General features: G+C 40.7%; 1 protein-coding gene and 1 pseudogene across 2 annotated transcripts in view; both read right to left on the bottom strand.

The window, feature by feature from the left end:
• The window catches only part of LOC128021261 (protein mono-ADP-ribosyltransferase PARP14-like), a 34,997-nt gene that overhangs the window by 2,041 nt on the left and 11,371 nt on the right, over positions 1 to 21,585 (bottom strand). Inside the window, exons 12-15 of one of the 2 annotated variants that reach the window (XM_052608329.1) lie at positions 770 to 848; positions 601 to 663; positions 321 to 503; positions 11 to 217 (exon numbers count right to left, since the gene is read on the bottom strand). In XM_052608329.1, the coding sequence (XP_052464289.1) occupies positions 11 to 217; positions 321 to 503; positions 601 to 663; positions 770 to 848 (532 nt within the window). The remainder of the gene's footprint in view (positions 1 to 10; positions 218 to 320; positions 504 to 600; positions 664 to 769; positions 849 to 21,585) is intronic. The other variant, XM_052608330.1, reaches the window with a different exon arrangement.
• Positions 1,376 to 21,401, bottom strand: LOC128021263 (protein mono-ADP-ribosyltransferase PARP14-like; annotated as a pseudogene).

Genomic DNA, 21,585 nt, shown 5'->3' with positions numbered 1-21,585 from the left:
CTTTACTGACCTTTAATTTTGGTAAACACACTTTTATCCCCTTCTACTTTCTCACCAGATCTTCTAACCATGCTTTGGTGAAAGTCTGCCACCATGTTTGTCTGGAATATAAGAAACTTCACAAGCCTTACATGCGCCGGTTTCTTTTTCTTTACAAAATCGACCACTGCATCAACCATTGCATTTGCAACATCAGCTGGATTTGCACCTCCCTGACCTAAAGGGTTAGAGACATATTTACCCCCAAAAAAGTACATAAATAAATTCAACAATATATTGCAACCACTGTGTGCAGAAAAGTAAGAAGCAAAACATCTTACCAGTGCCAAGAGCTGGGAAGGCAACAGAAGTAATCTGGCGTGACTCACATAACATCAGAACAGACAAAACAACATCCTTAATTTCAGATGGTCTATTGTGTCCAATAACATGGATGATGTTTCCACATGGAAGCTGCCCGGCTGAGGTCACAATCTCTGTTTGCTGTATATTTGATGATCCCACTATTGGAAAAACATGTTTATCAATAGCATCTTACGTTTAATATATCTCCATTTCAGTATAAATTAGAAGAAATTGCTAATTTGAGATTATGCAAACCAATCTGTGAACATTCTTGTTCAACTTGTACTCCAGCAGCATCTAAAATGGCCTTGGATACTCCTAGATTACAAATAAAAATAGCAGTTACATTGTAATTTACTTTGAATGTTAAATTAATTTTAAATGAAACCAAAATAAGTAACTGTGTGTGTGAAGTTGGATTAACCTGCTTTCAGAGAAAATGTGTGATTTGAGGAGTTGACAATGGCATCAGTTTTTTCTTTAGTTATATCTCCAGATGAAACCTCCAGAGTCACTTGACCCAGCTGCATAGTGTGCACCCCAAGAGAGGGAGAGGAGACTTTGCCAATGACCTCTACAGATAAGAAAATAATATGTTCATAATGAAGTTCATAAGAAAAATATGTGTGATGGACATCAGATGACATCAAAGTGTTACCAGAGGTCTGAGCTGATTTGGCAAAAAGATTCATTTTAGGCATGACATGTCGATGTGCTCCTTTTGTGACGGGACCATGAATCCCATGTCTAAAGACGCTGGTAAAGCACTAATAGATAAAGCACAGAAATATACAAGTTAACATTAACACAACAATGGTAGATTATTTAATCGGTTTTATCTACATTTATTCCACTCACCTCTACACTCTCCTTGTCAGAAGGGTGAACAATCACAATTACCTCTTGAAGGTTTTTGAAATTACATTTCTGGACTTCTGTCAGCATGATTCTGGCCACCAGATCTTTAGGAAAGCTAAGATTCCCAGTCCCGATAGCTGGGAAGGAAATTGAAGCCATTCCCTGTGTTTCTGCAGTTCTCAGGCAATCTTTAATCACCCGAATGAGTACCTTTTAAGTTTTAAATAAATATATCTATTAAAATCTTTAAATTGCCATCTAAATAAGAAGAGGTTACAAATGAGGCATACATGCATATGGAAATGCATGTCTGTAATGCTAAAAAAAGAAAATAAAAAATAACAAAAACATTTTATTAAACGGAAATCAAGGATACGTTTGATTGAGGTCAATAACATGTGTGACTCACCATTTCTGCTGTGTCTTTTCCACCATTCCAACTTGGGCAAACTACATGGAAGACTTTGGAACATTTGGACAGATATTTATTTTTGTTTAAGGATTTTTTTTATCTTTTTACTGGCATGAAGTGAAAAAAATAAATAAAACATAAACACATAAACAAAACACAATAAAAACTATCTTAATGTTTCCATGAGTAACAATTAATCTTATATCCACTTACATGTGCTTCCTGGATGTTCCCTTTACTCAGAATGATTTTAAGTCCATCTTGTGTAGTTTTGGTCTCAAGAACACGTAACCCTTCAGATTTATCTGATCTGTCACCATAGCTTGAGGTTTCTCTTCTCCAGTGTGCTTTGTCTTCAAAATCTCTATTACCATGGGGTTTGGCAGCTTCAAACTCTTGTTTTTTTTTGCCATAGTTTCCCTGAACATTTTCAGAATAGCCTTGTCCATAATTACTATACCCATGTGGTTTGGTTTGATGAGGGAAAGTCATTTTGGGGTTATAAGCTGCAAACTCCTTTTTGACAGCTTGAGTCATGGCATTCACAGTGTTGACATTATTGTCAACCAAGTGAATTTCAGTTAATGTGCTACTGGAGCCTCTGTGGTTGTGATCTTCAATGTACTCATGCACCTCCTTGGCAATTGATTCAGTGCAAAGCTCGAGAGGACAACTAAATACCCCTGAGCTAATAACTGGAATTGCAATGGAGGAGCAGTTTCTGGTTGTTGCCCGATTCAAACTCTCCCTCACAGCACGTCTCAGGCATTGAACAGTAGTAGGTCTGTCTGAATCACTGAAACGAGGTCCAACAGCGTGCACTACATATTTACAGGGAAGACGACCAGCAGCAGTGATGATGGCATCTCCAGGCATCAGAGGTCCATTTGCTTTTGTGTGTTGGTCACAGATTTGCTGCAGACTTGGTCCAGCAGCTTGGAGAAGTGCTAAAGCTAAACCACCGATGTGTTTCAGATCTTTATTAGCAGCATTGACCACAGCATCAACATGGAGCTTGCAAATGTTTGCCTTCCTGACAGTTACAGTTACACCACTTGGCATTTGAACCTCACAAGATACCTGGTCAATATCTCCAAAACTACCTTCAGTACATTTATCTTCCTCCTCTTTCAACATGTCATCTTCCTGAAGAACCACCACAAATCTTTTTTCCTTAAACAGCATTGAGAACATCATTTTGCCCTCCTCCATGAAGTACTTCTTTGCTCCTGCCTTTTTAATGATCATTGTGTCTGTGTAGAGAGCATCTGCCAACCTTTCAAATAGAGTCAAAGCTGGCTGCACAAATGTACGCATTCCAGACAGTTTGATCCATGGTCTCTTTGGATTAAAACTCACTTTCACCTCATCAGACTTAATGAAATGCTGCCAGTCTTGTGATTTTCTGTTTTTTATGAATTCAACCGCGGCATGTGATTTGACACGAACAGTTTCTTCAATTCTAGTGTGTTTCTCAATGAATCGTCCTAAGTCCTGACTGACCTCCATCACTGGTTCTCTGAATCCAGTCACCATCACTTTGTCTCTCTGTTTAGATAAATGTATAATCACAGATGTCTTTTTGGAAGTACTAAACGATTCTTGCGAATGTTTCTTGAGATCCAGCCACTCTGGCAACTGAAGGACACCCTGATCTTCTACAGTGAGGCCTTTGGATGTAAGAACTGTATTTATCCTCTTCTCTGCGTCAACAAGTGCTCTTTCTGTGCTCCCAATCACAACAACATCTCCATGTTCGATTGTGTAGACAGCAGTTATTCCATGAGAAATGAAGAGATCTGTGGACATTTCATCACAATCCACTGATCTCAGAAACTCCATGATTGTATGGTCAATCTGTAAGGGCTTCTGTTTCATATTTGTTTTCTTCTCAAGGACCCAAATCTTGAACAAGAGAATTTCATTATGAAGACCTGTTAAATTTAATCTTTTCATTTTTGTGTTGTAGTCAATATGCAGCTGTGGAGAAATAGCTGTAGCACTGTTCAGGCCATCTCGTTCAAGTAGAGAGTACATGGCAGGAGAAATCTCCAAATATTCAGTCACACTCTTCTGTTCTCTCTCTATTTGATTTGTTCCTCTCTCTAAAATTTTCTCCATGATAGGTTTCAGTCCAGTTATCTCATGGGTCATTCCTGCCAGTGTCAGCACCCCTTTAGAGGCATCCAAATATGTAAAAACCTGCTCTTTCACTACTTCCTTAACATCACTTTCCACTTTAGACCACAAGGCGTGTGACACCGGCCACTCAGATGTTGTGTAGTTGGAGATGATTTTCTTGAAGACATCAATTGCATTCTTATTCCAGTCATCAATGTGTCTTCTGGTAAGTCCTTTCTGTTTCAGTAATGCTGGATCAGGACTGAGAAAAACTTCAGGTTTGTCCATGTTTATCTGGCAGAAGTGTGGGCTCATCTGGTCTATAATTGAAGAAATCTGGCCTTTCTTGAGGATGAATTCCCTGATGGCAGGATGTACACTGACTGTAATGGGTTCAGGCAGCTTCAAATGTGGTCTTGTGCCACCATACAAGACAGTCTCAAGTGATTTGAAGTAGGGATATATCTTGACTGGAACTTCACAGATAATATTCCCTTGCTTCAAAACTCTCTCTTTTGCTGAAAAGATTTAAACATGTAGGCATAGTGAATCAATACATTGATTTTGGAGTTTTACTTAGTTGAAGAAGTTTTACTAATGCTGGGTACACACCAAAATATTTTTTACATCTTATAAGATTTTCAAAATTAGATATATGCATATGATAAAACATCCTAGATTTAACCGTTCTGCTCCTATAGTGTGAGGTGTGCCATGATGTGACAAAGACAGCACACCACACCACACACAAACAGATTTTCAACCAGAGTCTCGACTGTGAACACAGGAAATCTCACAAAATCTCGCGAGACTTAAGCATGACGGACACATGACCACACATCAGGATTTCGGATCGTAAATATTAAACATGTTTAATATTTATGATTCGCGATTGGGGTGGCTCCAAAGTTCTTCCGATCAGGTTCGGACACTCTTAACACACCTCACACCAAGGGAAAATCTGATGAGATAATCTGTAGAACCATCAAGATAATCGGAACATAGCTAGGATTATCGGAAGGGGCGAAATCTGCCCCAAATCAGCCCGATAATCTTCTGGTGTGTACCCAACATTAGTCTCGTCCAGGGATGCCCAAACTCAGTCCTGGAGGGAAAAAAACTGTGTCCTGGATAGTTTAGCTACAACCCCAATTAGACAAACCTGAACCAATCAAGCTTACTAGTCATACTAAAAACTTCCAGGCAGGTGTGTTGAGGCAATTTGGAGCTAAATCTTTCCAGGTCACCAGCCCTCCAGGACTGAGTTTGTGCACCCCTGGTCTAGTCTTAACTGTAACAGTTTCCACCGCGTTTCCATCTTCCTGCCGGGTTTCCACCGAAATTACCCGGATTAATTGTACCAGGAACTTTTTTTCCCAGGAACTATTTTCCCCCCAAACCTTTTGCTTTCTGTGTTTCCACCGCGGTCTAAAGTACCGGGAAGATTAGGCCAATAGTCTGGTGACATAGTCCTGTGCGCGTTTCTCAATACAAAGTACACTGATTTTGGACTTGCATCCTCAGTACTTCGGACTATGAGCATTCGACTCATAAGTGTGATGTCCGCGACATCACACTTTCGGTAATTCTGCAAAACAGCAGCGTACTTGATAACATCAGTCAGCTCACCTTGGCTGCTGCAATTTTCCTCACTGTATATTTACAATAAAACAAAATAGGATATCAAATATCACTGCCTCCTTTCGTTTTCATTTGAACATAATAATAGCCACAGAAATGTACTTAGTTCAGGGAAATGTGTGCAGCCATTACAATGAAACGAAATATATCAATTGCCTTTTTTATTTTTATTTTAACATATAGATAAATTGAATACAGACCAAAGATTACCTGTTAGATTTACCCAAAACTAATTATATTTTATGTTTAACCACTAAAGAGACATCAGAGCCAGAGGCACAGATCAGAAGGACTACCCAAGGTGAGGCTGCTCTCGGCGGATAGATGAGCACTGAGCTCCCGCTGATCATGTGGAGCTCAAGTCTCCGAAATCGGCGAAACACATTTTTAAATAGGCGCTGTCTTTATTAATAGACCACAGATTTGAGTTTTAAACAATTACATTCTCGCCTGAAATACTTTTAAAATAACATTTCATGACACAATAACAGTAATATTTTCAAAATGATGCGGTGGAAATGCAGCTATAATCAGCGATTGCTCATGTATTTACCTTCTTCTTCATCAAAGATAATAATGGCTGCTTGTTCTGATGGAATTGTGATAACTTCCTCTATTGGACCGCCCCATTTCTCAAAATACAGTTCCAGCAGCATCTTATTGTTGTTTGCCTCAGCTGGAATATTCTCCACTCGCACACTTGTGCTTCTCTCCAGTGCACGGGCCCTCAGATTATTCTTCTTGAACCTGTCATATGTCCCACTGTCCTCAAGAAACTTTTCTGCAGCTGTTAGATAAAAAAATAAAAACAATTATATATATATATATATATATATATATATATATATATATATATATATATATATATATTTGTAATTAAATTTTACTAAAAGTGCCAGACACATATGCAAGCTAAACATTGGAGTTATAATGTCATAAAACAAATAATTATTATTTTTGTATATATAAACTCAAATATTTTTCCCAGTCCAAAAAGACCATCATGTAAAACTCAAGTGTTATGTTATCAAAGTAAAACTAAATTAATAATACAAATAAAAAAATCTTGACTAAGTAAAATATGTTCAAATTATGATAAAAATGTAAATGTAGGGTCTATAAGAGAACTTACCACTTGGATTTTTAAAGGTCACAACTGCTTTTCTTATTTCTGGTATTAATTCTATGCTAAAGTCATTTTCAGAAAGACTGCTGATTTTCTCCACCAATAGAGTTAAAAGATCATGTTTAATATCATCTGGAAGGTTTTCCAGGACCACAGCACTTGACTCTGTAGGCTTCTTCACATCCACATCAGTCTGCTGGGCACTTTGATCTTTAAGCAAAAAATAAATAAATTAACACATATTTATGAAGTTTCAATATATATATATAAGTTTCAATATATATATATATATATATATATATATATATATATATATATATATATATATATATATATATATATGTTTGTGTGTGTGTGTGTGTGTGTGTGTGTAAAGTCAGCTAGTAGTATCAACTACTGTTAAGAAAACAAATACTTCTTTTGTTTCAATTCTCTTTTTGTTCATCTTTTTGTTTAAAAAACTATACATAACTGTTATATTTACCATTAAAAAGTAATGTAAATTAGTACATCCTCAATAACATTACAATAACTTAACCAATAAATATCACATGCCTGTAAGCAGCCAGAGACCAAAGTTCAGAAGATTTACTTACTTGGTTCCTGATATCCACATGCCTGCTCTGTCTAAAATCACACAAACATAAAGCATTTACAATTATATAAATGGAGAACTATAAAGTATATGTTAGTTAATTGGTCTCTCTACAACAGACTTATATATGGAAACAGCCGTCTTAGAGAAACTCTAAAATGTAAATATTTCTCAACAATAAAACTGATTTAATATTCTATTATGATAGACCATTCTGTTCATATATATATAAATATATATATATATATATATATATATATATATATATATATATATATATATATATATATATATATATATATATATATATATTTATATAATGACTTGACACAATCTAAAGGGTCTAAATTACAGAGCCACTCATCTGAGGTTTCGTTGTAAAAGCATTCTGGTCCTAATTCTGCATTTTTTTTATAAGTCTACTCACTTGTTGTCCAGCACTGTCTGCCTGTTCCTCTGCATCGCTGGGTATGTACAATTTCAGCTTGATTTGTTGATTGTCAATGGTAATAATGTGTTCTGCCTTTGAGAGCACGCCATCTCGAACTTAAACACAAACAATTGGACTTAGATCGCAATACTTTAAAACAAAGAACAGCACAAAACAACAATATAAAACACATAAATAACAAATCATTACTGTGTTTGCATTACAATTAGGTTTAGGGTTGTGGTATGTAAACGTTCATTAACCATCATTTTACAGGTAGCATTTTTCGTTGTCGAATTGTAGGCTACCGTTTTAATTAGTGATGGCCGATTCGTGAACGAACCGTTCAATTTAACCGGTTCTTCTTAGTGAACCGGTTGAACCAGTTCACCAAATCAAACTGAATCGTTTGAAATAGTTCACGTCTCCAATAAGCATTAATCCACAAATTACTTAAACTTTTTTTTTTTTTTTTTTTTTTTTTTTTTATTTATCAGGGACAATGCAGCGCACATTGTTACATACAAAATTATAATAGACAAATCCATAACAAAATGTGTAAATGTGTTGCATAAAAGGTTTCTAGCCAATAGGCTAATTTGCAACCCCAGTCCCTGGTCAGGCCTTTCTAAAAACATAAAAAACTACGTAGTGTAAACTACACAATCATGCAACAAATACCTTATAAACATTAACATTAACATTTTACACAATCCCGACCACATTACACTACACAACACAACACAACACATCATATCCAGCACAGACAATACATTGCAACAAAAAATGAGTCAATGTCCACATATTTGATTTTCTTTCAGCCAGTGTTTCACCTTTCTATTAAATGTTTTCAGGTTGGTCTCTGTTTTTATTTCCGTTGGTAAATCATTCCAAAAATGGGTACCTATCACTGAAAAACTTGAGTGGCCAAAAGTGGTTTTGCGCCCCTCTGCTATGCAGTTGCCACCCGCTGCTCTCCTAGTGGCAACTCCCCATGTGTTTATTTTTGTCACAAAAGGACAGAGTACGGCTGGAGCTTGATTATTTATACATTTAAAAATCAGCTTAAGAAAAGAGAACTTAATAAAACTCTCAAAATTTAAAAGCTTGTATTTCTGTACAATCAAACAGTGATGCCACATAATTGGTTTCTGATCCATTATTTTCAGTGCTTGTTTGTATAATGACATGATGGGTTTGACTGTTGTCTGGGAGGCTTGGCCCCATACAGAAACACAAGAAGATAAATGAGAAAGTATCATAGCATGAAAAAACAGCAAAGCTGCTTTGACAGGTATATGATGCCTAATCATTCTAAAACAGTTTAGGTTTGTCCGAACAGTCTTACAGAGTTTGTTAATGTGTGTATTGAATTTGAGTTGGGGATCCAGAATAATACCTAAAAATTTTAATTCCTCAACTTCCTCTATGGCTTCTTGATCTATTTTAATTGTACATTTAATTTTTCCTCTAATTGAGAAGCACATAGATACCGTCTTTGTGAAGTTAAACGTCAGATGATTTTCTTTAAGCCACTGGGATATACCCTCCATTTCCTTAGTGAGGGTCTCTGCTACTATAGCTGGTGTCCTAGCTGAAGCATAAATTACTGTATCGTCAGCATACATTTGGCAGTTGGCTGACTGACAGCATGTAGGTAAGTCGTTTATATATAGACTAAAGAGCAGAGGCCCCAAAATGGAGCCCTGTGGAATACCCATCGTGGATTGTAGTGATGTTGAGAGTTCTGTGTTTATTTTAACACGTTGCTCTCTATGCTCCAAATATGATGCAAACCAGCCGATAGCATGTTCAGAGAAGTTGAAGGTTGTAAGTTTATTCAAGAGTATGTTGTGGTTCAAGGTGTCAAAGGCCTTTTTTAGGTCTATAAACACTGCTCCCACAACATTACCCTTGTCCAATTTACTCTTAATGTTCTCGGTAAGGTAGCAATTAGCCATTTCTGTAGAATACCCTGCTCTGAATCCAAACTGTTTAGAATTGATAAGTTTGTTACCTTCAAGATGTTCTACTAACTGTTCTATGATAATTTTCTCTAAAATTTTGGAGAAAGCCGGCAGTATAGAGATTGGCCTATAGTTGCTTGCTTGATTCTTTGCGCCAGCCTTGAAAATCGGTGTAATAATGGCTTGTTTCCAACTTTGTGGGAATTTGCCCACTCTGATGGAAAGGTTTACAAGGTGGGTTACAGGTTTAATTAAAGCAGAGCAGTGAGTTGTAATAAAGGCAGTGTCCAACCCAAATACATCCTTTGCCTTAGATTTTTTTTTAATTTATTCATAATTGTATGTACTTTTTCCTGACTAACCTCTTTAATTTGAAAAAGATCTGATTGGTCAGACTTTGTAGTCTGTGATAGGGTTGCTGGTTCAAAAGTCTTAGCAAGCTCCTCAACAGACTGAATAAAAAAATTATTAAGTTCATTTGCAATAGCTGAATTGTTAGTGCTGATAACTCCATTCACTTCCAACTCAGCTATTGTTTTTTGTTGACTAGGCTTAAGTTTAGTAAGGCTATTGAGGTGCTTCCAAAGGGATGCACTATTTCCTTCCGAATCCTCAAACAATTGCATAAAATAGGCTGTCATTGCTTTACGCAATTCTCTAACTACTGCATTTCTCAATCCTTTAAAGATGAGAAAATCGGTATTTGTTTTGGAGAGCAGCGCTTTTTTCAATGCATAGTCTCTCTTTTTCATTAGCTGACGAATGTCATTATTCAGCCATGGTAAGGAGGCTTTTCGTTGCGTGCCTTTGAATGTCTTACTATATTTCCCAATCAGATTTGTGAGGTTTTTCATCAGAGAGTTACAACAATTTTCTAAACATTTGATTGTAAAACATTATTCCAATCTAAATTATCTAAATCATTTTTAACTTGTGTCAACTTAGTTTTGGGGATACCCAGGTTCCCTTGTTTACTTTCGTTCGTAAATTTGGGTAAACGCTGTTTAGTGAGTTTCCGTATGTAGCAGGGTGAAGTGTTACCGGTGTTGATTATTGGCTAGTGTCATGTGAAAACGTTGAGCCTATCAGCAGTCTGCTGTCACGATATAAAAAGAGGACGTTTTTGTCACTTGGGATGCGTTGTCACCCGTACCGCCCCTTTACGGAAGTTGGCACTTATGAATGGGAGAGTATCTGGAGTGCCGCCTCTGCGTTCTGCTGCTGTGTAGGCTGCCCCTGGCTTTGAGCTCGTCAATGAACAAACTACTGCATGTTATCGTTAGCGACTGTGCATAGTACCGTGTTATGAACATCTTCCGGTATGTATGAGGGCTATTTGTATGGTTTGCCTCTTTCTTTTTGTTGTTTTATTAGTAATTGTTCTGTTTCATGTTCGACAGATTGAGTGACAGGATCAAGGGTTTCACCTTTATATTATGAGACAAGATGCGCGTCTATTGATGTAACGCACTGCTGCCTTGCCTGGGCTGATTCCGGTCGTCTTTTTGTTGGAGTGAACTTTTTTTCTTTTTTTGGCGAGCCTGGACGATTCCTCGCCAGAGAGTGAAAGTAAAAGCGTGGCTGTTTCTCGTTTGCCCTGTGAGTGTGCGGGCGATCGTGGCCTCACTTATTTTTGTGAACTGACTGTGTACTTTTTTTGTTCTCTCTTTATTTTACTTTTTTTTTATTTCTGTCCTAAGGAAGGTGTATAGAGGAGGGGTTAGCCGCTGTTTAACGGGGTTCACGTTGAGTGTTGTGCTTATTGTGTGACCTTACTTCACCAGAGTGTGTGTGTGGGTATTAAGCGTGTTGTGTGTGTGTGTGTGTGTGTGTGTGAATTGAGGGTCACAGCAGGCCATCTCCCTCCCTTAAGCTTTCTTGTGTATTTGTATTATGTTGTATCCATTTTTTTTATTTATTGAAGTGTTGTAAAGTGTTTATTTTTTTCTTTTGTTGACACGTGAATATTTAGCCCTTGATGGTAATGTATTGATGATTTTAAATTTTGTATTGAATAAAGCTGCTTCATTTTTTTGTACTCCCAGGCCTATGTCTCTCTGCTCACCCATTTTTCGGTAACGAACCTGTGCGCCCCCCCCTGTCTTGGGGCTGGCAGTTCCCGGTATATATACCGGGTGGCGTAGTTGAATGTTATATAATTGTTGCTGCTTTATACAGTTCCTTCCAGTACCTGACGCCACTGGCCACATTTGGCGTAGTCGGCAGGGTCTCCATATTTTGGGTGAGCTTGTATTTTGAGAAGTGAGTCTGGGAGTGCTTTTGAGGCAGTATATTTTTTGTTGGTATTGTATGGTTGAAAAATATACATGTACATTTCTCCCCCCCCTCTTTTTCTTTTCTCTTTCTTTCCTAAAGGCAAGGCAGCGGTGTGTTATTTGTGTAAAATCTCCTCGGTGTTGTGGTGAGTAGTGATGGAAGGGGAGTTACAAGAATTAAGGGAATTGGTAGCACAGCTAAAGGCTGATAATGAGAAATTGCGCCAAGAACGTGTATGTGCTCCAATGTTGTCAAATAATGGTGTTTCTAGTGTTGCAGAGGCTCCCGCCACCGTGTCCCAACCCGTGAGTGCTGGTGCCACCTCAGCTGAGAGGTTTGTGTTTGTACCTCGTGATCGGCGATGTCCAAAATTTAACGGCCGGGCTGGCATCAGCATTGACGAATGGGTTGAGGAAGTTCAGGCGTGTATGCAGGTGCGCCATCTTTCTATTGCTGATCGAGCGTTTTTTGTATTTGACCATTTGGAGGGGGAAGCACGGGAGGAGATTAGGCATCGACCTAGTGTTGAACGAGGGGATTGCGATAAAATTATTTCCGCATTGAGGGAATTGTATGGCTGTTCTCAGTCATATGTGGCTCTGCAGGAGGCATTTTTTTCTCGTAAACAACGTGAGGGGGAGACCCTATTAGAGTTTTCTTTAGCTTTGATGGGCCTTTGGAAGTCTGTTGAAGAAAAGTCCCCTTATGCTATGCCAAATTCCGAAACCCTTGTGCGTGACCAATTTGTAGAACATGTGATAGATAGCGCCTTACGTCGTGAGTTGAAACAATTGGTACGTCGCTTACCCTCCTCCAGTTTGTTAGAGGTCCGTAGTGAGGCTCTTAGGTGGGAGAGAGAGGGGTTGCCGGGGGGTGATCGCCGTCGAAGCCAGTCGGTTCCTTTGGTTCCCGTTATGCAGTATGGGGTACAGGGGGGATCATCGTTAGATGCCCGTGGTGCCTCAATGGTTGAGCTAAGTGAGTTAAGGGATCTGTTGAAATCACAGCAAGCCCAATTAAATCAGCTCTCTAAAAGTGTGACTCGGCTCCAGATGGTGGCTGAGTGTAGTCAAGCCCCTCGTGCACGTAGTCAATCTCCACACCCACGGAATCACTCTTCTCGTGGCAATACCATAATTTGTCGACGGTGTCAGCGACCTGGCCATTTTGCCAGGGAGTGTGACGGGGAACGTGTTCCTCCTCACCCTCCATCTTCTCGTATGGTCCCTCCTGTGGCTGGAGGTGGGCAGCCTTTTGTACAGCAGTTGTCGGAAAACTAGCACCCGCCGGGCTGCAGAGTCACAGCTCGGTTGGGGTAGATGGTGGCTCAAAGATTCTTCAGGGTTCTCGTTCAGTATCATCTTTAATGTCGTCATGTCCCCATTTGGTAGTTTGCATTGGTGGGGTTCAGGTGCCCTGCCTTATAGACACTGGCTCCATGGTTTCTACAATAACGGAGAGTTGTTTCTTACAAAATTTTGAACCGTGGGGTCAGGATCGTCTTCGGTCATGCCAGTGGTTGCAACTTCGTGCTGCCAACGGGTTGGACATCCCCTACATTGGTTATATGGAGTTGGATGTCGGACTCTGTGGCAGGTTAGTGCCAGGATGCGGGGTGCTGGTTGTCCGAGATCCTCCTGGGGGCTTGTGTTCCCAGGCACCGGGAGTTCTGGGAATGAATGTTCTCAGCCGATGTTACCAGGAGCTCTTTGGGCAGCATGGCTCTTCTCTTTTTGAATCTCCCTCATTGGTTAAGGTACCCAGTATTGTAACAGAGGCATTTCAATATTGTCATAAGGTATGCTCCCAGTCTTATTCTACTCGTGCGGGGTCAGTTAGGGTACGCGGTCGTAGGGTACAACGCATCCCAGGTGGCATGTTACAACTAGTTACGGCAACTTGTTCAGAGCAGTTCTTGCATGACACTGTGCTTTTTGAGCCCCCTGAATCTGGCCTGCCAGCTGGATTGTTGGCCTCACCATCGTTGGTGCAGGTAAATCGAGGTATTGTTTCGGTGCCAGTGGTGAATGTGGGAACCACTGACATTGTGCTTTACCCACGCACTCATTTAGGAACTTTAACTAGTGTTTATGTTGTCAGTTTACCATCAGGGGTTACGGAGGTTAAAACTATCTCTGCTACCGTTAACGTGCAGGTCTCTCATGAGTTGCCTACGGTTGAAGAGCAGATAAAGGCTACTGATTTGTCTGTGTTGTCACTGGAGGATCAAGAACGTGTTCAGGCTCTGCTCTGGCAGTACCAGTCGGTGTTTTCTGTACATGAGGGGGATTTGGGATGTACTACCCTGTTGTCGCATGAGATCCCACTGATGGATGATACCCCAGTTCGGCAGCGGTACCGTCGAATACCCCCATCGGAGTATGAGGTGGTAAAGGCCCATATCAATATGTTGTTGGAGGCTAAGGTGATACGCGAGAGTTGTAGCCCTTACGCATCCCCTATAGTTCTTGTCAAGAAAAAGGACGGTAGTCTGCGGATGTGCGTAGACTACCGTCAGTTGAATGCGAGAACTAGAAAGGATGCGTTTCCTCTTCCTCGTATTGAGGAGTCATTAGATTCACTGACAGGGGCCCGTTGGTTTTCCACCATGGATTTAGCTAGCGGATACAATCAGGTCCCTGTCAGTGAACAAGATCGGCTTAAGACTGCATTTTGTACGCCATTCGGCTTATTTGAATGGAATCGCATGCCTTTTGGCCTTTGCAACGCACCTAGTACGTTTCAGCGTTTAATGCAGCGTTTATTCGGTGATCAACAGTGTCAGTCATTGTTACTGTATCTGGATGATATTGTAATTTTTTCATCTTCAGTCAAACAACATCTGGAACGACTGGAGCTTGTTTTGAGTAGGTTGCAGTGCGAAGGTCTTAAGGCAAAGTTAGAGAAATGCGCTTTCTTTCGTTCGGAAGTCACATATTTGGGTCATGTGATTTCAGCCGATGGTGTTTCCACCGACCCCAAGAAGATTGAGGCTGTGGCCCAGTGGCCACAACCTACTAGTGTGTCAGAACTTCGCTCCTTCTTGGGCTTTGCGAGTTATTACCGCCGTTTTGTGGAGGGGTTTGCTAAATTGGCAGCCCCTCTACATCGGCTGGTTGCAGAGTTTGGTGGCACAAAGTCTCGGAAGAGAGCAGAGCCAGGTTTTGCAAGTGGCTGGACTACCCACTGTCAGAGAAGTTTTGAGAGTTTGAAGGGTAAGCTCATTTCTGCTCCGGTGCTCTGTTATGCAGATTTTTCCCTCCCTTTTATTTTGGAGGTGGACGCTAGCCTGGGTGGGTTAGGTGCAGTCCTTTCCCAGGAGCAGGGTGGCAAAGTAAGACCTGTGGCATATGCAAGCCGTGGCCTAAGACCCACAGAACGTAATATGTCAAACTATAGTTCTATGAAACTAGAGTTTCTGGCATTAAAGTGGGCCATGGCTGAGAAATTTAGAGAATATCTATTAGGCCATAAATGTGTGGTGTATACTGATAACAATCCTCTTAGCCATCTGACCTCAGCTAAATTGGGGGCTACAGAGCAGCGCTGGGCATCACAGCTTGCTTGTTTTGATTTTGAAGTTAAGTATCGGCCTGGGAGGTGTAATAAGAATGCAGACGCCTTGTCTCGTCAGAATCCACCCGTACTGGAAGTGGCAGGTAGCCTGTTCCCAGGTACAGGGGTTCCCGCTTCGGTACGTCAGGCTGTCGCTGTACCATTGGCTCCTGTTGCTTGTCAGGCCATGGTGACTGCCTTACCGGGTCATTCACTTGATCATATCGGGGGCTTACAAGAGGCTGACCCAGTAATCGGTGAGATTCTGGGGTTTTGGAGAAAGCAAGAGTTCCCTGGGCCTCTTGAGCGGCGGCAGCTTTCACAGGCTGCTCTAATTCTTCTTCGGCAGTGGGACCGCCTGGTGGAAAAGCAGGGAGTGATTTATCGTCGAATTTTTCGTCCTGATGGTGGGGATGAGATTTTGCAAGTAGTTCTACCTTCTGTACTGCAGCGTGACGTGTTGCAAGGGTTGCATCAAGAACACGGGCACCAGGGCATTGAACGCACTACTGAGTTAGTGCGTCAGCGGTGTTATTGGCCTGGTATGACAGCCAAGGTGGCACGATGGGTTCAGGAGTGTGAACGATGTCAAGTGGCCAAAGACACTGAACCGGCTGCCCGTAGTTTTATGGGACATTTGCTAGCGTCCCGGCCAAATGAAATCTTGGCCATCGATTTCACGTTGCTTGAAGCCTCTCGTTCAGGCTTGGAGAATGTTCTTGTAATGACGGATGTGTTTACGAAGTTCACTCTTGCTGTCCCTACTAGGGATCAACGGGCCGAGACTGTAGCACAAGTGCTGGTGTGTGAATGGTTCTATAAGTTTGGGGTACCTGTACGAATTCATTCTGATCAGGGCCGAAACTTTGAGTCCCTTCTGATCCAGCAATTGTGTAAGCTTTATGGGGTTGAGAAGTCTCGCACTACACCATACCACCCAGCTGGTAATGGTCAGTGTGAGCGCTTCAATAGAACATTGCATAACTTATTGCGCACCTTACCAGTTTCAAGGAAAAGAGACTGGGTGTCATGCCTCCCTCAGGTGCTCTTTTCATATAATACCACTCCACACCAGGCCACAGGTGAGTCCCCACACTTCCTTATGTTTGGTCAGGAGCCGCGGCTCCCCATCGATTTCCTGTTGGGCAGAGTGTCTGAGCCAGTGGCAGGTGAGGTGCATGAGTGGATTATGGAGCACCAGACACGGTTACAAGTAGCCTTTGATGGGGCAAGAGATCGTTTAAAGGTAGCCGCTGATCGTCGGAAAACATCTTTTGATCTGCGGGTCCATGACGCACCACTTGAGCAAGGGCAGCTGGTTTTTCTCCGGGAATGTGGAAGGCAGGGCCGACACAAGATTCAGGACTTGTGGAGCTCTGTGGTGTATAGGGTGATAGAAGCGCCTAGGGTAGGTGGCTCGGTTTATACTATTGCACCGGTGGATGACGGGGGTAAGATCAAGCGGGTTCACCGGTCATTGTTAAAAGTTCAGGTTCAAGGGAGCCCTGTTCAAATACCCCGTGTCGCTCATGTGGTTGAACCAGAACAGAGTTTACAGGATAGTTTGGATGAGGTGGACTTGTGGGTAGCCTTGCCAGAGTCATCTCAGGCAACTTGCGTTCCTGTCCCTTTTGAAGGGTCAGTTGTGTGTGAGGGAGCTGTGGCTATAAATGGGCCAGGTCCTCCTTGCGAGGTGGAAATAAGTCAAGGCTCATCACTAGACTTGTCAGTTCTGAGTCAGCCGCGAGAGGCTGAGGTTTTGCCTCGTAAGTCAAGGAGGCCAACAGCTGGCCAACATTCAAATGTTCATCATTTGCCCAGAGCAGTTGGAGAAGCTGCAGAATGCATTAGGGTGCCCTCTGGTGCAATGTCTAGTGCAGTTTTAGCTGTTTTTAGGCCATGGGATTGACTCCAGGTTTGGGATTTATCGTCGGGGCGACGATTTATAATGTGGGGGTGGAATGTAGCAGGGTGAAGTGTTACCGGTGTTGATTATTGGCTAGTGTCATGTGAAAACGTTGAGCCTATCAGCAGTCTGCTGTCACGATATAAAAAGAGGACGTTTTTGTCACTTGGGATGCGTTGTCACCCGTACCGCCCCTTTACGGAAGTTGGCACTTATGAATGGGAGAGTATCTGGAGTGCCGCCTCTGCGTTCTGCTGCTGTGTAGGCTGCCCCTGGCTTTGAGCTCGTCAATGAACAAACTACTGCATGTTATCGTTAGCGACTGTGCATAGTACCGTGTTATGAACATCTTCCGGTATGTATGAGGGCTATTTGTATGGTTTGCCTCTTTCTTTTTGTTGTTTTATTAGTAATTGTTCTGTTTCATGTTCGACAGATTGAGTGACAGGATCAAGGGTTTCACCTTTATATTATGAGACAAGATGCGCGTCTATTGATGTAACGCACTGCTGCCTTGCCTGGGCTGATTCCGGTCGTCTTTTTGTTGGAGTGAACTTTTTTTCTTTTTTTGGCGAGCCTGGACGATTCCTCGCCAGAGAGTGAAAGTAAAAGCGTGGCTGTTTCTCGTTTGCCCTGTGAGTGTGCGGGCGATCGTGGCCTCACTTATTTTTGTGAACTGACTGTGTACTTTTTTTGTTCTCTCTTTATTTTACTTTTTTTTTTATTTCTGTCCTAAGGAAGGTGTATAGAGGAGGGGTTAGCCGCTGTTTAACGGGGTTCACGTTGAGTGTTGTGCTTATTGTGTGACCTTACTTCACCAGAGTGTGTGTGTGGGTATTAAGCGTGTTGTGTGTGTGTGTGTGTGTGAATTGAGGGTCACAGCAGGCCATCTCCCTCCCTTAAGCTTTCTTGTGTATTTGTATTATGTTGTATCCATTTTTTTTATTTATTGAAGTGTTGTAAAGTGTTTATTTTTCTTTTGTTGACACGTGAATATTTAGCCCTTGATGGTAATGTATTGATGATTTTAAATTTTGTATTGAATAAAGCTGCTTCATTTTTTTGTACTCCCAGGCCTATGTCTCTCTGCTCACCCATTTTTCGGTAACGAACCTGTGCGCCCCCCCCTGTCTTGGGGCTGGCAGTTCCCGGTATATATACCGGGTGGCGTAGTTGAATGTTATATAATTGTTGCTGCTTTATACAGTTCCTTCCAGTACCTGACGCCACTGGCCACACGTACAACCATGGTCATATTGTGATCAGAGAGCCCTGTTAGTAAATTATAAGTTCTAATGATTCTCTGTGGTCTGTTAGTAACTATCAGATCGATCATAGTTTTACTCGCTTGTGTGATCCTTGTTGGACCTTTAATCATCTGATGAAGACTGTGCTTTGACAACGGTCTCTTTAATTTTTTTCTATGGCTTTTCTCTAGCCAGTTAATATTAAAATCACCAAGAAAAACAGATTCAGTGCGAGTATTTACATATTTAAAAATTTTGTCTAAGTTCTCATAAAAAGAAACATATGATGGTGGATTATACAGCACTATGTTAAAATTCATCTTAGGGGATAATACAACATTTAAAGCCAAACATTCTAATGGTGTGTCCAGTTTGATTTGATTACATCTCAGAGTGTCTCTAACATAGAATAGTACCCCCCCCCCCCCCCCCCACACCTTTTTTAGATGTTCTATCCTTTCTATGACAAATGTAACCAGGGACATCAATCATACTGGTCTGGATATTACGGTTCAGCCACGTTTCGCTCAACGCTAAAAAAATCTAAATTAGAGTCAGTTAACAGATGTTGGATCTGATCCCGTTTAGGCAATATACTCCGAATATTCAAATGTCCACCTAGAATACCCTTAGGTTTAGACATAGGCTCCCATATTACCCGTGCGTGATTTACGGTCTGAAAAAATCTAAATTCTCGTTGCTTCCTTACTGATTGGATGCGGTCACCGTATGGAGTTCCTGTTACCTCGGGGAAGACATCCGTCCGTCCGGAGGTCAGCCGCTGCACTGTTAACTTTTTTAACGTGACTGACACTCCCTCTGAGTCAGAATAAACCAATATCCCGGAGTAATTAATTTACTCAAACAGTACACTGACTGAACTGCTGTGAAGACCGAACTGAAGATGAACACCGAGCTGAGCCAGATAATGAACGAACACGCCCACTGCTGGAGCAGTTCTCGTTCTCGAGTCAGGAACCGGTTGCTTCGGTTTTCGGATCACCAGTACACTCAACCGAGAATCGTTTCTGTCGGAAGCGTCCGATTTGAGAACTGATGAACTGATGATACTGCGCATGGGTGTAATTTTTTTTTAAGTATTTTGTTAAACATCGGAAAGTGTGATAAAATAACTATATATATATATATATATATATATATGTGTGTGTGTGTATATATATATATATATATATATATATATATATATATATATATATATATATTTATATATATTTATATATATATATATATATATATATATATATATATATATATATATTTTTTTTTTTTTTAGATGAATGTTTCCAATCCGTATATTGTATATAATGCATAGACCAAATGGGTTTTCAGGGAAGTTGGACAATAATTAAGACTCTAAAGACTTTTATGTTTAATAGGAATAAGGGATGATTTATGAAATATCTGTACTGTATATATAGTTAATGATGACACATTCACAAATTGAGTTTGTAGTAAACAGAACATGAACACGAGTAAAGCAGCTGATGATACTGAACTGCAGCACATGCCAGTTAGAGCGATTCTTGTTCTCGAGTCAAGAACCGGTTGCATTGGTTTTCGGATCATCAGTACACTGAACCGAAAACCATTTCTTTTGGACACGTCCGATTCTAAAACCGAGGAGCTGATTATACTGTGCATGTGCGATTCAGCGTGAAGCCAACTGACTCACAGCATGTCTGAACCGAAGTGATTCTATTGGTGATTGATTCTGATTCTGTGCTAATGTTATGAGCGCGGGTAATCCGAGGGCTTGGATGAAGGGCAATCTGGCGAAACGTAAATTCATTAAATGACAAATACATCGCAATGGATTATGTTTAGTAAGTGGATCATGGTTTCTGCGCTGATGACACCTAATTTATTTACTTTATATCTTCAAGACTTGAATCCTCATAAGCACATTATTGCTGTTACTGTATTTGGGTGTTGTTGCAAAACTCAAATGTAAACTTTTCATGATTATGAGGTTTTTAACTGACTAAAGTTATGATTACTGACTTTATATATTTGAATGTTTTACAGACGTGACACCATTACGTCATCGCAAATGACGTCATTACGTCGAGTGTAAAAGGACCGCTGAACCGTTTTTTTCAACCGGTTTATTGAATCGAACCGTCCGAAAGAACCGGTTCGCGGAAAAGAATCGAACTTCCCATCACTAGTTTTAATGGGAGGTGGCAAAATATGACAGCGTAGCACCAATCAACAGAACAGCACGTCACTCACAGGATAACACTAGCAGGATAATGTTGTCCCCATGTGTGTTCAGAGATTAGAATTTAAAGTTTACAAAAAGTGTCTCATATTAGCACCACGAACAGGATTAGCCCCACCTAAATTTACAGCCGCTACTGGTGTGTTCACATAGCTAATGTCATCATCATCGTGTCATCTCATAACGATGAAGCTACTATTTTTAAAATCTCTAAATATAAAATGATTATGTAAAGTATTAAGGTTAATTTTTAACTTTGTTCAACTTTCCCACTGGCCCGCTTGCCTCAGGTTAACAGGCCATATTTGAACGTTAAAATCCACGGATTATATAACTTTGTGAGAGTTTGTATTTGAAGCCGAAATTACCTTAAGTGTCTGGAAAGCTAGATAACAAACCCCGTTTAACTATCAACATGCTTTTGTGTTCAGCACTTACTGACAGACGATTTGAACAGAATCGTAGCAGAGTTGCTCTTGTCATCATATTGCACGACGCAGTCCCCTCCTTGAGATTTCTTCTTACTCTGGAAGTAAATCTGAAGTTTATTTTTCACACTTTTTGCGAGTTCAGGCCCCCAGTCTCCCTCTACAATGATGGGATATTCGTCCATCGTGATCCTTCTGGTCGACTAGGAAAGACTTGCTAGTCATGGGTTTATAAATTTGATCACGCCCTCAGTTTCACTTTCGTTTCTGCGTCAGTTATCATGAAACTGAGAGTGTGGTCTGTTTTTAACGCAGGGACTCGCAGTGCGATTATTTATTGACGAATAACATGAAAAAAAAAAAAAAATTAACCACACTAGTTACAACTTTTATATTTGACGATTAAACAAATATAAATAGTTGCTGTATTCTAGT

This window comes from Carassius gibelio, chromosome A10, assembly GCF_023724105.1.
Source record: "Carassius gibelio isolate Cgi1373 ecotype wild population from Czech Republic chromosome A10, carGib1.2-hapl.c, whole genome shotgun sequence".
Classification (NCBI taxonomy): Eukaryota; Metazoa; Chordata; class Actinopteri; order Cypriniformes; family Cyprinidae; genus Carassius; species Carassius gibelio.
Note: the sequence above shows the minus strand (reverse complement) of the source record. Positions and strands in the feature narration are given on the sequence as shown.